The sequence below is a fragment of the Muscardinus avellanarius genome (genome assembly GCF_963383645.1).
Source record: "Muscardinus avellanarius genome assembly, chromosome: 1".
NCBI classification, from domain to species: domain Eukaryota; kingdom Metazoa; phylum Chordata; class Mammalia; order Rodentia; family Gliridae; genus Muscardinus; species Muscardinus avellanarius.
Genome location: NC_137786.1, coordinates 178,540,934 through 178,556,882, shown reverse-complemented (window position 1 = coordinate 178,556,882; position 15,949 = coordinate 178,540,934). Strand labels below are relative to the sequence as shown.

The 15,949-nt window shown below is 45.0% G+C and overlaps 1 protein-coding gene across 3 annotated transcripts in view; it reads right to left on the bottom strand.

Moving 5' to 3' along the window:
* CLPB (ClpB family mitochondrial disaggregase) overlaps positions 1-15,949 on the bottom strand; it is a gene marked incomplete at both ends in the record, with an annotated part of 164,441 nt that overhangs the window by 74,028 nt on the left and 74,464 nt on the right. For all 3 annotated transcript variants that reach the window (XM_080695225.1, XM_080695224.1, XM_080695226.1), the window contains one exon: positions 930-1,058. In XM_080695225.1, coding sequence (XP_080551351.1) covers positions 930-1,058 — 129 coding nt within the window. The remainder of the gene's footprint in view (positions 1-929; positions 1,059-15,949) is intronic.

The window sequence follows — 15,949 nt, the reverse complement described above, 5'->3', positions numbered from 1 at the left end:
TGAAGCCCTCCACAACTTAATGAGGTCCTGTTTTTTTATTTTTTATTTTTTGTGGTACTGGGGGTGAAACCCAGGGGCTTTTCTACCTCCAGCCTATACTCCCAGACCTATTTTATACTTTATTTGGAAACAGGGTCTCACTAAGCTGCTGAGAGAGCCTCACTAAGTAGCTGAGGCTGGCTTTGAACCTGTGTGAACCTCCTGTCTCAGCCTCCCAAGTGCTGGGATTACAAGCGTGTGTCACCATGCCTGGTTTGTTCTTTATTTTAAAACAGGGCCTCAGGTCGGGCATAGTGGTGCACACTTGCAATCCCAGTACTTGGGAGGCTGAGATAGGAGGATCACAGGTTCTCAGCCAGCTTCAGCTACTTAGTGAGGCCCTGTTTCAAAATACAGAAAATAGAGCTGGGGGTATAGCTTGGAGGTAGAATGCCCCTGGGTTCTATCCCCAGTACCACAAAAAATAGAGAGAGAAAGAGAGAGAGAGAGAGAGAGAGAGAGAGAGAGAGAGAGAGAGAGAGATAGAGGTAGATAGATAGATATGTAGCTTAGAGGTAGAATGCCCCTGGGTTCAATCCCCAGTTCCTTAAAAAAAAAAAAAAAGGGACATCTTTTGACTGGTGAGTAGCAGTTTGAAGAGACTTTCCCTTGTTCCCTTGGTCCTGCTCTGGAGGCCACAGTGAGGGAAGACAGACTCTACTTTGGTGAAGCCCAGCAATCAAGAACATTCACACTTACGTAGACCGACAGGGTGGCGTGGAGCAGCACACCCACAAGTGGGCAAAGAACACAAACTGGCCAGAGGAGAGCAAGTAGCGTGCGTGTTATGACTCTGGGGGAAGTGCGGCCACTCTTGAGGCTGCTGGGGAACATGGCATTTCCAGACGGGAGGGCCTGCCAAGGAACCTCTCCCCTCCTCCTGCTCTCACCTCCATCCAGCAGCTCCTTGACGGTGCGGTAGTCATCGGCAAGGACGGCGTAATGCAAGGCTGTGCAGCCCTTGAAGCTGGCGCGGTTGTTCAGCCGGTTGTTGAAGTCATCCTCTCGGGTGACCAGTACTGGGGGAGACAGCAACATAAACCCTTCAATTAGCAACAAATGCTTGTGCCATCACTTTAATCTGCTGTCTCTTGGCATTTTAATTCACAAACTCACTCATTATCTACTTACTAAACATTAAGTGGGACCTATACTATGTGCCTGGCTACCTGTGCGGGGCAAGAGGAAGTAAAACAGAGGCTGGTTAGCTCCACAAATGTTTACTAACATTTAATGTGTGTTAGGATAATTCTTGAGGACATGAAATGAATTGGCTGAAGGCCTTGACCTGATCTGATGAGGGAGGCAGACAATAAGCAGATGTTGAGAGTACTGTTTGAGATAAATATTATGTTAGAGGTATAATGGGATGATATAGAAATGGGGTAGGGTGGAGGCTAAGCTCAGCCCCAGCATGAGAAGATCCCAAAAGGCAAGTAACTGGAAGAGGATGAGGAAGAGTAATCCAGGTGAAGAAGGAAGGCCGGGGCAGGACAGGGGAAGATGGGACAGGCACAGAGGCTGTTCTTAGAAGAGCAATATTCTTCTCTCTTCTGATTGTCTACAATCTAGCAAGTAATCTTAACGTAAAAAACTTATTTATTGTACTGGGGATTGAATCCTCAAGCTACACCCCCAGCCCTGTTTTCTATTCTTTATTTTGAAACAGGGTCTCACTAAGTCACGGAGGGCCTCACTAAGGAGCTGAGGCTGGTCACAAACCTGCAATCCTCCTATATCAGCCTCCCAAGTACTGGAATTGCAAGTGTACACCACCATGCCTGGCAAAAAACTTTTTTAACTTAGAAAAGTAAAACACTGAAAGTACAGAAAAATGCAAAGAAGAAAAAGAACCAATATTTTAGCAAACTTGAGAAGATGCATTTAATATTTTGGCATATACCTTTCTAGATTTCATATTACATGTGTGAATCCCCTACAAAGTTGGAATTTACTGTATATTCAATTTTTTATTTGCTTTTTTACTTTTAATAAATACCTATAAACACTTTTTTTTTGTGGTACTGGGGATGGAACCCAGGGGACTCTACCTCTAAGCTATACCTCCAGCCCTATTTTTTTAGTCTTTATTTTAAAACAAGGTCTCACTGCCTCACTAAGTAGTAGCTGAGGCTGTCTGCGAACTGTGATCTTCCTGTTTTGGTCTCCCAATTGCTGGGATTACAAGCATGTGCTACCATGCCCAGCATCTATATAAACACTTTTGAAAATAAAAAAGAATAAGCATTTAGTGTGGTTCAAGAACCAAAAACCAGCCGGGCGTGGTGGCGCACGCTTGTAATCCCTGCGCTTGGGAGGCGGAGACAGGAGGATCGCACAGGTTCGAAGCCAGCCCCGCTGGCTTAAGAGATCCTGTTTCCAAATAAAAAAGTATAAAAAATAGGTCTGGGAGTGTAGCCCGGAGGTAGAAGGGCTTCCAGGAACCCCAGTAACACACACACACACACACACACACACACACACAAAAAAAAAAAAAAAAAAAAAAAAAAAAGAACCAAAAACCCCTGGTGCATTCTAGTACTAACAGTCATGATTCTCTTTGATATAAAATAACCTAAAATCAGTTCATCACTTTCATAAGACTCCTGGGCTGGGTGGCCACACACCCTGTTCAGCCTGTTCATTCAGAATGATCTTGGTTTACACCTGCTGTTCTGGACAGTTCCAGTCTAGACAATGAATTAGAAGGTCCCTCTACCTCTTGAACCCTCCCTTAGGAAAGGAGACCCCTCTGAGCTCTATCTGTTCTGCTCGGGTGATGGGATTTCTGCCTGGCTCCTGTGCAATCTGTCTTATGCTCCCTCCTGAGCTGAGATGCTGGGTGGAATCTGGGCCCTGGCTAGCTGTACACTTTCCCTCCTAGCCATGGCATATGGCCTACAATGGGTAGGATCCTCTCACCTCTCATGGGATAGAGAGGAGGAGGGGACCTTGTCTAGGGAGTCAAAAGTACCACATCATTCCTAAATCATTCTTTCCTGAGTGCTCTTGAAATAATGTTTACATATTTCCCTTCCTGCAAGACTGAACATCCTATTTCAAGTTCCAAAAGTCAGAGAACTGTCATGCTTCTTTCTGATAGGAACGGATTTCATTTGCTGACCTGCTCTGTGCCAAGCAGTCATGTCACACAATCTTACACTGGTGGCTTCTCACAATCACAATGGGAATTATTATTCCCATTTTACAAATGAGGAAATTGAAGCTCTGAAGTTATACATACCTATAGTCCAGATACTTGGGAGTCTGAGGTGGGAGGATGCTTGAGCTCAGGAGTTTGAGGCCAGCCTGGGCAACATAGCAAGAACCTGTCCCCCCACCAAAACAAAACAACTGGACCCCCGTCTCACAAAAGTGTGTGTGTGTGTGTGTGTGTGTGTGTGTGTGTTGGGGAGTGGAGGGGTAAATGAGGACTAGAACCTGGGTCTGAGTCCTTTTTCCATCATACCACACTGCCACCCTCATTTTGCAAATGAAGGAGGGAGTCAGAGCCCAGAGAAAGAAGTAGAGCCGGGATGTTCTGGTTCCAGCCTTGGCTCTTACTTCCTCTTCTTTTCCTGCTCTGGTGAAGGTGCAAACACAATCTCTTCGAACTTGTCCTTACCAAGAAATGGCCTGAGGTGTGTAGCCAGTACCCAGGTAAGCTAGTTTGGGTGTGAACACTTCAAATATTTGGTCAGCATGAAGTTGGGGGAGCCTGTAGCTAGATACTAGACCACATTCTAGTCTACAGAATCAAATCAACCATCACTTCTACTTCAGACAAGGGCTCTCCAGGCTGCTGACCTTTGATTCCCATCCCTGGGATGATATCTGATCTTTCCTGGAGAAGAACAGGAAGTTAGAAAGCCTCTGAGCAGCTGACACACAGACCCCATGTGTAATGGCATCTACATTTTCCCCACAAGAGCCCTTAAGACCTCGATATGAGATATTAACTCTTAGTTACAAATAGTTTTATCAGATCATGATAGGTGATTTTGTTTCTAGCCCACTGCAGATTAGGAAAAGAAAATAAGGTTGGAGAAGATGCTTTAGAATCAAGCAGATTGATTACAATCAACCACTGGCCAGGCAGGGAAGGAAAAGAACAGGACAATGAAAAGCTGCAAAAAGAATTCAGAGCACAGCACCTCAAAAAGCCCTAAGGGCATCACTGAACTGCCACATAGAACATTAACTACTGGATATAATGATGAACCTGAGGAAAAGTGATAGTTGGCTCAAGAAAGCAAGAAGGGTGTAATCCATTTTACAAAGAAAACCCATCACTCATTCAACAAACAATGTGTAATGAGCTCCAATGTATGGTGGTAACTTCTGGAGATATAATAAAGAATAAGACAGTTCCTGACTTCAAAGTTAACGGTCTAATGCAAGAATATGACCAATGAGTAGATTTATAGCATGCTTTCATAAGTACAATGACAGAACTATACACAGGGTGCTTACCACAAAAAGAGGATGGCCTCAAGAAATACAGCTGGGGCTATTTTGGTTCAAAGGTCATCAGAGTACCAGCATCACAGCCCAGCTAACAAGGAAAGTCTACTCCAAAGGACTCCTGCTCCCCTCTGGGGTCTCATCTCTCACTACCCCCTTTCTTTTTTTAAAAAAATTTTTATTGGTGCATTATATTCATACATCATAATAGGGTAAAAAAAACTTGTGTGGACACTCATGTACACATCACCCATTTAACCCCTACCCAATTCCCACCCCATTCCCTCCTCATCCCTCCTTCCCATGCTTGGTTTAGTGGTTGACTTCGATATGTTTAAGTACATTGTGTGCTTTAGAGAATTTCCTTCTTCTCCCCTCCCATCCCCTCATTTAGGCTGTCTTGTTTGCTCCTCTATAGGATTTCCTTTTTCATCTAGAGTTCTTCCTATGACCCATTTCTCCTTAGCTTTCACATATTAGGGAAAGCATTCAATTTCTTATTTTTTTGTTACTGACTAATCTCTCTTAGCATAATGTCCTCCAGTTCCATCCATTTCCCTGAAAATGATGTAATTGAGTTTTTTTTTTAATGGCTGAGTAAAATTCCATTGTGTACATATCCTACAGTTTTGTAATCCATTCATCTGTTGATGGACACCTTGGCTGGTTCCATAGTTTGGCTATGATGAATTGTGCAGCTATGAACATAGATACACATGCGTTAGTTTGTCACTACCCCCTTTCTAATGCTCTTTCTTGCCTATGAGCTTTCAAAACAATATTCTACTATTTGGGACGTTCATTGCCCTTCCCACAGACCTTTAGACAGCTAACTCTAATTTTAGATCTCTAATTAGAATCACTTCACTGGGTGATTCCTCCTAAGTTTGAGGTAGTTACTGCTTCTAAGAGATCCTTTAGAACCTTGAGCATCTCCTAAATACTGTGTTTACTACAACCTATTGCAGCCACTCGCTTACATGACTAGGTTTCCCCGCCATGCCAAAAAACCCAAATGAGGCCACACAGTGTGATTATCTTCAGAGCTTAGTAGTGTCTGGCCACAAATACTTGTTGAATCAACAAATGAACATAGCTTGAGGGGCCCTAATAAAAAAATGGAAATATAAAATGCTCTGAAAACCAAAACTTTGAGTGTAGATATGATGCTCAAAAAGTTTCTGATTTGGGGCTATGTCCATATAAAGGTATCACTACCAATCTCACTAACCATGTACAAGGGATGGGATTTGGAAGGAAATATACCAAGTTCCATATACATGCATGTCTACATCACATTGAACCTCACTATGATATACGGTTTCAACACACTAATAGAAGTATATTAAAAAGAGATTCCAGGCATGGTGGTACATGCTTGTAATCCCAGCATTTGGGAGGCTGAGACAGGAGGACTGCAGTTTGCAGACTGCCTCAGCTACTTACTGAGGCTCTTTTTCAAAATAAAGAATAAAAAATAGGGCAGGGTGTGTGGCTTGGAGGTAGAATGCCCCTGGGTTCCATCCCCTGTACTGCAAAAAAAAAAAAAAAAAAAAGATTCTAGCAGGGTGTGGTGGCACACACTTGTAATCTCAGTACTTGAGAGGCTGAGATAGGAGGATCACAGGTTCATGGCCTGCCTCAGCAACTCAGTGAGACCTGGATTATATACACTGCCCCCCCCCCATTCTGATTTTGCAGCATCTGGATTTCAGATTTTTGGATTAGAAATATTTGACTAGTGAAATCTATACGAATGTTTCAAAATCCCAGAAACTCCAAAATTTGAAATACTTCTGGTCCCAAGCATTTCAGAAAAGGGATACTCAACCTGCATGACATACATACACAGTATTATGTCATCTTTGTTTTAGAAATAATAATAATGATTAAGACCAGTCCACAAGTGTTCAGCAGAGGGAGTACAGTGTGGCTATTAAATAAATAAGCGCTGGAGCCAGAAAACTTGCACTTGAAGCCCAGTTCTAAATTTACTGACTGTAGTCTTGCACAATTCACCCAACTTCTTTTATCTGTAAGTGGAGATACTAACAGTAACCTCTTCATGAGATGCTTTGAGGATTAAGAGACATATTGAATGAAGATATCTGGTACAGTGTGTGGCATATAGTACTTCTCAATAAATGTTGGCTAGTATCCAGTCTGGCTAGTCTTGGGCTTTTGAAAGTGTATTTTCTCTGTGAAAAGAAAAAAAAAAAAAAAAAGAGAGAGGGGGATCCTTTGGGAAATCTGCATACACGTTTCCTCTTGGAAAGGCTCGGGGAGCGTGGGAATGGAGGCTGAGGTAAAAGTAAAACTACGCGCTTCGTTCGATGTCACTAAGCGGCTTCTCATCAGATGGCCTCTTTTCACCAAACCCTTATTAAAAATTTCGGAGTATTGGTGTTCAATAGAATACTCTTTGGGAGTATAGAATAGAATAGTATAGTATATAGTATAGAACAGTGCATTATAATCTGTAAAGCGGTTTCATTTCTTTTTTATTTATTTATTTTTTTTACTTCAGAATAGCCTTGTGAAGTGTAGTCAGTCTCTGCTCCCATTTTACAGGGGAGGACGTTGAAGTTCAGAAGGATGACAGGATTCATGGTAGAGCTGGGACCCAACCCAGTTCAGCAGGACCCATTTCACACTCTCAGCATTAACTTTTCTCCCCACATCACCCAGTTAGGAGCCCTGTCCCAGCTCCTAACCTGCTAAAGCCCCTGCTCCCTAGATCTTATATGGCTGACAGTGGAAGGAGGCAGAGGGAAAGGAGCACTCACCCCACCCTCCCTGAGGAAGAGTAAGCAAACCCACGGGAGCAGAAGGGATTCACCCAAGCCTGTCTCGGCAGCTGGCCACCAAGGTGGTCCTCGGAGGCCCCATGTTTACAGCTGGTCCTCAGCCAGTGAACCGTCTCCTTCCCAACAAAGACATCTTCTAGCCTGTCTCCTGCACAGAGGGAGATGGGATCAGGCTCCTGCCTCCCCTCCAGCCTGCCATTTCTTTCTCTCTGGTGGGCCTACACACCTGTGACTACAGGGGGAGTGACAGGCATCATTCTGCCCCCACTTCTGCCTTTGATGTCGAGAAGTCTATGCCTAGGTGCCATGGCCAGGGTCAGTCTGGGAGCCTGTGGCAGGGCTGTGCCCTGATGTAATAACCTGCATGAGGCCCTGGCTTCACCTGTGCCAGGGAGTCAACAGAGGTGAAAAAGAGTCCCTGACACTGTCCATGTAGCCCTGGACACTCCCCAGCACTGCCTTCCATGACGAGAAATCGTTTTTTAAGGCAAAGGTGTCATGACGAATGAATCTTAGCTCTGCCATTTACCAAATTTTTCCACTTGTGAAAATGGGCATGCTCAGCAATCATTTTAAGAATACTGAATATTTAGCCGGGCGTGGTGGCGCACGCTTGTAATCCCAGCATTTGGGAGGCTGAGACCTGGAGGATCACAGTTCGCAGACAGCCTCAGCTACTTAGTGAGGCTCTCTGCAACTCAGTGAGACCCGGTTTCAAAGTAAAGAATAAAAAATAGGGCAGGGGGTGTAGCTTGGAGGTCAAATGCCCCTGAGTTCCATCCCCAGACCTGCAAAAAAAAAAAAAAAAAAAAAAGAATACTGAATATTTAAATATTATGAAAATCAAATCTGATAATAGGCTTTTAAAAACATTACTATAAACATTTATTAATACTCCTTTTTCCCTTGGGCTAGGTAGGCACTGAGGATACAGGTACAAACCTGCCATGGCTCCTGTCCTCACACTGCTAAGTCTACTGGGGGAGATTTTGAAAAAGGGTATACGAGGCAAGATGAGTAGTCTCCAGATAACAAAAGCTTTATTTACTGCTCACTTGTGCAGAGGAAAGGTGAGCAGAGCTACGAGTCCCTCTCCCTCAGGCTCAGCCTCTACCAGCCACTAACGTTAATGGTCTAGCACTGCCCTTGCCTTCAAAGATGTAAGCACGTCTCCACCAGAGGAACCTCTCTGACTAATACGACAAATACAAGAATAACCCTTATGTCTGTACAGCACTTTACAGCTTAGATAACAATTCAGGTGACCATTCCCTTGCCCTCATTACAAGCCATGTAGGGCAGAGGCCACATATCAGATGAGGAGATGAAGGCCTACACAGGCCAGGGGGGCTGCCTGACGTGCACTGCTGGTCGGTGATGAACTGGGACCAGACCCCAAGCCTGTCTGGGCCTCTCCTCTGTCTTCTATACTGTGCAGCTTCTGCCAATGTCCACGGGCTCAAGCCTGGTTTGACATGAAGCTCAGGGACTAGGCTAAGCTCTGACCAAGAGTCTCTTTGATCTAGGAAGCCTCTGGGACCTCAGCTTCCTCCCACCTGAGGCTCCAATGCTTAGGCAAAGAAGAATATTAGCTGAGGCATCATTAGCTCTATAGTTAGAATCAGAGCACTTGCCCCCTCTTGCCACTGCTCAGGGTCCATCTACAATGTGTGGGGGCTGGGGAGAAGTTTACAGAAACCCAGAGGAGCCTAAGATTCCCACCACAGAGAGTGAGTTCATTGCATCATTTTTCTCCTTTCCAACAACACCTTTAAACAGAAAAAGTGTACAGAGCTTCCAAATAGTGTACACCAATTAATTTTCTTCTGGGAATTCATACTACTAGAGAGAAACAGCCTTTTTATAATAAGTGTTCTATTTATCTATTATCTCACTAAATCCCCACCATAACCCAAGAAACAGCCATCCTCCTGCCAGGGTCAGCAGGCTGCCTCCTCAGCCTCAGTGGGAGTGGTCAGTTCTGTCCCTCGCACTTGCCAGGAGAGGGGCAAGAGGGAGACTTCCAGTGCTGGGCCAACAGAAAATGTCCCTGGAGAGGTGGAGAGGGTAAGGCCTTCCACTTCCTTCCGCAGCCCAGAAGGCCCTCTTCCCTCTCCAAATCCTGCCTAATTTTTAAAACCCAACTCAAGTTCTCCTCTCCCAGGAAAGCCCTCTCCTCCCAGCTCTGCCCTGAATGCCTGTCCTATTGCCTCTATGTAACCACACAGCAGTTAATTATTTATTGTCTTGCAACTCTATCTGTCATACTTTCTTGGGTTAGAGTTCTTTCTTCTGTTCTGGCTCCTCATGGATGACAGTAACTGGTCCATATCATTTTCTGTAATCCATATAGCATCACTTCAGTATTTCATGCAGCTTCAGCAACAAACTCACATGAGCCTTCATCCATCTGCCTACCCATGCGCTTACCATTACCGTGCTCCCCAGTGCAGTAAGTGCTAGGGTATGGACGACGTGTCTGATGGGAGCAAGGATGCACACATGGAATATGGCTGGGGGAAGAATCACCCAGAAAGATTGTTCTGAGGACCAGGGGAAGTTTGCCAGGCAGAGGGTAACAACTGCATTCAAGACACTTCGGACCCGTATCAAGTCTGGAACACCAAGTTAAGGCAGGAGAAGCAGTGGGCAGAGATGAGGTTGTCCAGGCAGTAGAGCCTGATCCAGCAGGGCTTTGAACTTAGGATAATCTAAGTTATAGCCATGTGATGGTCTTTATTAATGAACTAAGTAGCATGGGATCACAAAGAATAGAGTAGGAGACAAGAGAGTTGGGTTCAAGGCTAACCCTCTCACTAAAGGACATTGTGGTTCAATTCCTCTGCCTCGACCTTGTTTTTTTTTTTTTTGGCAGTACTAGAAGTGGAACCTAGGGGCAGTCTACCACCGACCAACACCCCAGCCCTATTTTTTATTCTTTATTTTGAAATAGAGTCTCACTGAGTTGCATAGGGCCTCACTAAGTAGCTGAGGCTGGCCACAAACCCAGACCCTCCTGTCTCAGCCTCCCAAATGTCGGGATTACAAGCATGTGCCACTACGCCCAGCTCCCTCTTTGTTTTTAAAATAGAAAAGTTTTAGCCAGGCGTGGTGGCGCACGCTTGTAATCCCAGCATTTGGAAGGCTAAGACTGGAGGATCGTGGTTCATGGACAGCCTCAGCTACTACTTAGTGAGGCCCTTTGCAACTCAGTGAGACCCTGTTTCAAAATAAAGAATAAAAAATAGGGCTTGGGGGTATAGCTTGGTGGTAGAATGCCCCTGGGTTTCATTCCCAGTACCACAAAAAATAAAATAAAATAAAATAAAATAAAGTGAAATAGAAAAATTTTTATATCAATGTTTCTCAAACTTTAGGAGGGACAGTAACACCTATGTAACTGGTCAAAAAATGTCAATTCTAGAGACCTACTCCAGACATTCTGAGTCAACAGGCAGAGCCTGGGAATGCACATTTAAAAAGTCTACTGCAAGCTAGGTGTGGTGGCTCACGCTTGTAACCCAGTTATTGGGAGACTGAGACAGCAGGATCACAGGTTCGCAGACAGCCTCAGCTAATTAGTGAGACCCTGTTTCAAAATAAAGAATAAAAAATAGGGTTGGGGCCGGGTGTGGTGGTGCACACTTGTAATCCCAGCATTTGGGAGGTGAAGACTGGAGGATTTTGGTTGGCAAACAGCCTCAGCTACTTAGCGTGGCCCTTTGCAATTCAGCGAGACACTATTTCAAATCTAAAAAGAGTAAATAATAGGGCTAAGGATGTAGCTCGGAGGTAGAATGCCCCTGGGTTCCACCTCCAGCACTGTAAAAAAAAAAGGGGTTGAGGGTGTAGTTCAGAGATAGAAGGCCCCTGGGTTCCATTCCCAGTACCACCAAAAACAAACAAACAAACAAAAAAACAAAACAACTACCCACTGTGGAGTACCTCAGAATGCTCTGAGGTCCACTAGCCTAGATGGTCTCAGAGGGTCTTTTCCACCTTGAAGCTCCTGTGAGGAAGAGAAGGACACAGGGCTGGCCAGACCTACCCTATGTGGACTTGCTCCAGGGAGGATGTTTTAGTCTGCATTTCTGTCTCTATTTTCAGAGTACCTGGCAAGCACAGCCTAGAGGAAGAAAGGTTTACTGGCTCACGGCTGAGAGGTTTCAAAGGTTGTAGGGCACGGCAGAGGAAAAGCTACTCACCTCATGGCAGCTGGAAAGCAGAGAGAGGGGAGCAGGGCCAGGACTGACAAAGTCCCCATGGACATATCCCCAGGGACCCACCTCCTCTAGCCTTTCTCCACCGTGAACTTGGCTGCCTTGGCAGCATGTGAGGTTTGGGGGGACATTTTATTTTTGTGATACTATAGATGAAATTGAGGGGCATTCTACCTCCCAGCTATCCCTGTCCCCAACCCTACTTTAATTTTATGTTGAAAGAGAGTCTTGTTAGGTTGACGAGAGTCTCAATACTTGCTGAGGCTGTCCTTGAACCCGTGATCCTCCTGTCACAGACTCCCAAGTACTGGGATTATAGGCATGCACACCCAGTTTGGGGGGATATGGTTTTAAATCCAAACCATAACAGAAGCTGAGGATACCCAGAATGCTCTCCCCAAAGCCCATGTTTGGAAAGTCCAACACAAAAAAACCCATACGAGGACTTCCGGGAAGATGGCGACGGAGGAAAGCGGCACTTACAAGTCCCGCTAACAATCCAACTCTACTACCACAAAACCAGCGCCTTTCAGAGCCAGAAAACACCACCAGCAAAGAAATAAAAACGGTAACTACAAGGGACAGAGAAAAAGGGCTGGAAAAACAAGACACCAGAAAAAAACCAGCCCGAAGTGCCGCGCCCGCGCGGCGCTGAGCGGCCAGAGCCGCAGCGCGGATTGGGGGGAGCCGCAGAGTGGAGCGGCCTGCCGCGTCGCGGAACCGCCAGAGCGGCCGGAGTGGCCAGACCCGCGGTGCAGAGCAGCCGAAGCCGCGGTTCAGAGCAGCCGAGTAGAGCGGCCAGAACAGCCAAGCGGAGTGGCCAGAACAGCCGGAGCAGCCAGAGCCGCAGCGCGGATTGCCTGGAGCGGCCGCGCGGAGTGGCCAGAGCCGCGGAGTGGAGCGGCTGGAGCAGCCGGAGCGGAGCGGCCAGAACAGCTGAGCGGAGCGGCCAGAGCAGCCGAGCAGAGCGGCCAGAACAGCCGGAGCAGAGCGGCCAGAACAGTCGGAGCAGCCAGAGCCGCGTTGCGGAACGGCCGGAGCGGCCGGAGTGGCCAGACCCGCGGTGCAGAGCAGCCAGAGCCGGGCGCAGAGCGGCCGGAGCGGAGCGGCCTACATCTCCCCTAGCAGCACCAGGCTCCAGAGAGGAGGGAGACTCAAAACAGAGCTCAAATCCAGAGAGGAGGTACTTTGGCCTCGCGGCCTAGGACGCAGAAGCAGCGTCTTACTGCTGGCGGCAGTGGTGAGTTCACCGGACGGCCCTAGACCAATCCATTCAACCAGCCACCAGGAGCCTGAGAGGAGCGGTTGACAGCAAGCTGAGGTGAGCAGGTGCTGAACAGCCGGGCAGCAGTCAGCAGTTTTGTTGGTGCAGGGAACATCTAAAGCTCCCAAGGGCCGAGCACAGCACAACTGGCAGGGACTCAGAGCGGAGTTCAAAACCAGAGAAGAAATACGCCGCATCACGGCCAAGGGCGTGGCAGTGGTGCCATATTGCCAGTGGCGGCAGCAGCGAATCCACCAAGTTCACTACAGCTCCATCAGCGCACTCAATAACCGTGAGTCAAATTGTGACCCCTAGGGAAGAAATCCCAGTACTGCGCTCCCAGGGACTTGCGCAGATAGTCTCCCTGGGTCGGAGATTTTAGCAGTGCAGCCCAGGGGGGGAGTGGCAGTGGCAGAGATATCATACCATAGTCACAACTCCCCACTGGAGAACGCCCAACTTGGCACTCCCCACGGTCTAAGCAGCCTTGATTGACTCCCTGGGTCTGAGACTTTGTGATACAAACCAGTTAAGGAGTAGTGGTGACTGAGATACCACAGACACGAGATCCAGAGCATCTTAAGTGAACTCGTAGTGACTCGGGGAAGAACCCAGAGAAGGCACAAACTTCCAAAATCATGGGAAAGAGAAATAACAATGGAGCAGTGAATGCCAACAACCCCACAACATCAGAATCTGATAACACAGAAATCCAAAGATCTCTAGAAGATCAAATTAGGAAAATAACTTTAGAAATAATAGAGGACTTTCGAAAAGAATTTAGAGAGAGTCAAAAAGAGATAAAGGATGCAATTAATGAAGTAAAGGCCTCAATCCAAAGTATAAACAACAGATTAGACCACATGGAGAATAGAATCTCGCTCCTTGAAGATGATCATTCTAAAAATGAACGCATAGTTTCTAATTTAGAAAAAAAAAACCCGACAGCAGGAATCTGACATTGAAGAAATATGGGCCCATTTCAAGAGAGCTAACCTAAGAATAATTGGAATAGAGGAGGGAAAAGAAGGTGAAACCAAAGGGATCAACAATCTCTTCAAGGAAGTAATAGCAGAAAATTTTCCAAACATAGAGCAAGAGGTCGATACACAGATCCAGGAAACTTATAGAACTCCCTTTAGACAGGATCAGAGAAGAGGATCCCCACGCCACATAATTGTCAAAATGACTAATGTGGAAGCCAAGGAGAGAATCTTAAAGGCAACAAAAACAAAAGGCCACGTGACATACAGAGGCAAACCAATTAGAATCACTCCAGACTTCCCAAACCAAGTTATGAAAGCCAGAAGGGCTTGGAGTAACATATTCCAAACTCTGAAAGAAAACAACTTCCAGCCAAAAATTTCCTACCCAGCAAAACTATCCATCAAATTAGATGGGGAAATAAGAAGCTTCCATGACAAACAGCAACTGAAGGAATTTATGTCTTCAAAACCAGCGCTAGAGAAAATACTCAAGGAGATTAACTGCAAAGAGGAAATGGGTAATACACGCCAGAACCAAAGAAACAAGAATTCCCATCCAGCAGACAACTAAGCAAAGAAGAATAAACAGTATCTTAAACAGAAATAAGATCTTAACATGTTGGGAATTAAAAATTATCTCTCTATAATCACACTTAATGTAAACGGCCTCAACTCCCCAATAAAAAGACATAAAGTGGCAAAATGGATTAAAAGCCAGAATCCATCCATCTGCTGCTTACAAGAAACACACCTTACAAGTAAAGATAGGAACAAACTCAAGGTAAAGGGCTGGAGCAAGGTAATCCATGCTAATGGTACTCGAAGACAAGCAGGAGTAGCAACTATGATATCAGACAAGTTAGACTTCAAACCCAAACTTATTAGAAGAGACAAAGAAGGTCACATCTTACTGGTAAAAGGAATAGTCCAGCAAGAGGAAATAACAATAATCAACATCTATGCCCCAAACATAGGGGCAGCTACTTTCATAAATCAAACTCTTTGTGATATGAAGTCACACATAAATCCCAACACAATAATACTGGGAGACTTCAACACACCTCTCACAATACTAGACCGATCTTCCAGACAAAGGGTCAGTAAAGATGTCTCAGAACTAAAGAACACCATTAACCAAATGGACCTGTTGGACTCATATAGAATATTTCACCCAACTACAGCAGAGTTTACATTTTTCTCAGCTGCTCATGGAACCTTCTCCAAAATAGATCACATCCTGGGACACAAAATGAGCACTAGCAAATTTAAAAAATGTTACATACTTCCCTGTGTCATTTCAGACCATAATGGAATGAAACTAGAAATCAACTATAAGAAGACTCAGAGAAACAACATAAACATGTGGAGACTGAACACCACACTTCTGAATGAAGAATGGGTCATAGAAGATGTAAGAGGTGAAATCAAGAAATTTCTAGAAACAAATGAAAATAAAGAAACAACATATCAAAACCTCTGGGACACTTTGAAGGCAGTATTAAGAGGAAAATTTATAGCACTGAGTGCTCACATAAGAAAAACAGAAAATCTTCAAATAAATAGCCTTATGACACACCTCAAAGCCCTTGAAAAGCAGGAACAATTGAACCCCAAAGCCAGCAGAAGACGGGAAATTATTAAAATTAGAGCAGAAATTAACGAAATAGAGAATAAAAAAACAATACAGAAAATCAACAAAACTAAAAGCTGGTTTCTTGAAAAAATTAACAAGATTGATAAACCATTAGCCAACCTAACTAAAAAAGAGAGAGAATCAACCCAAATTATGAAGATAAGGGATGAAAAAGGAGACATTACTACTGACAGCGTAGAAATCCAGAGGATTATCAGAAACTACTTTGAAAAACTATACTCCAACAAAATGGAAAACCTGGAGGAAATCGACAACTTCCTAGATAAATACAACCTTCCTAAACTGAGTCAAGAAGATATAGAACACTTAAACCAACCAATAACAATTAAAGAGATTGAAACAGCAATAAAGAGCTTACCATCAAAGAAAAGCCCAGGACCAGATGGTTTCCCAAGTGAATTCTATAAAACCTTTATAGGAGAACTAATCCCAATACTACTCAAACTATTTCGGGAAATAGAAAAAACCGGGACTCTCCCAAATACATTCTATGAAGCCAACATCACACTAATACC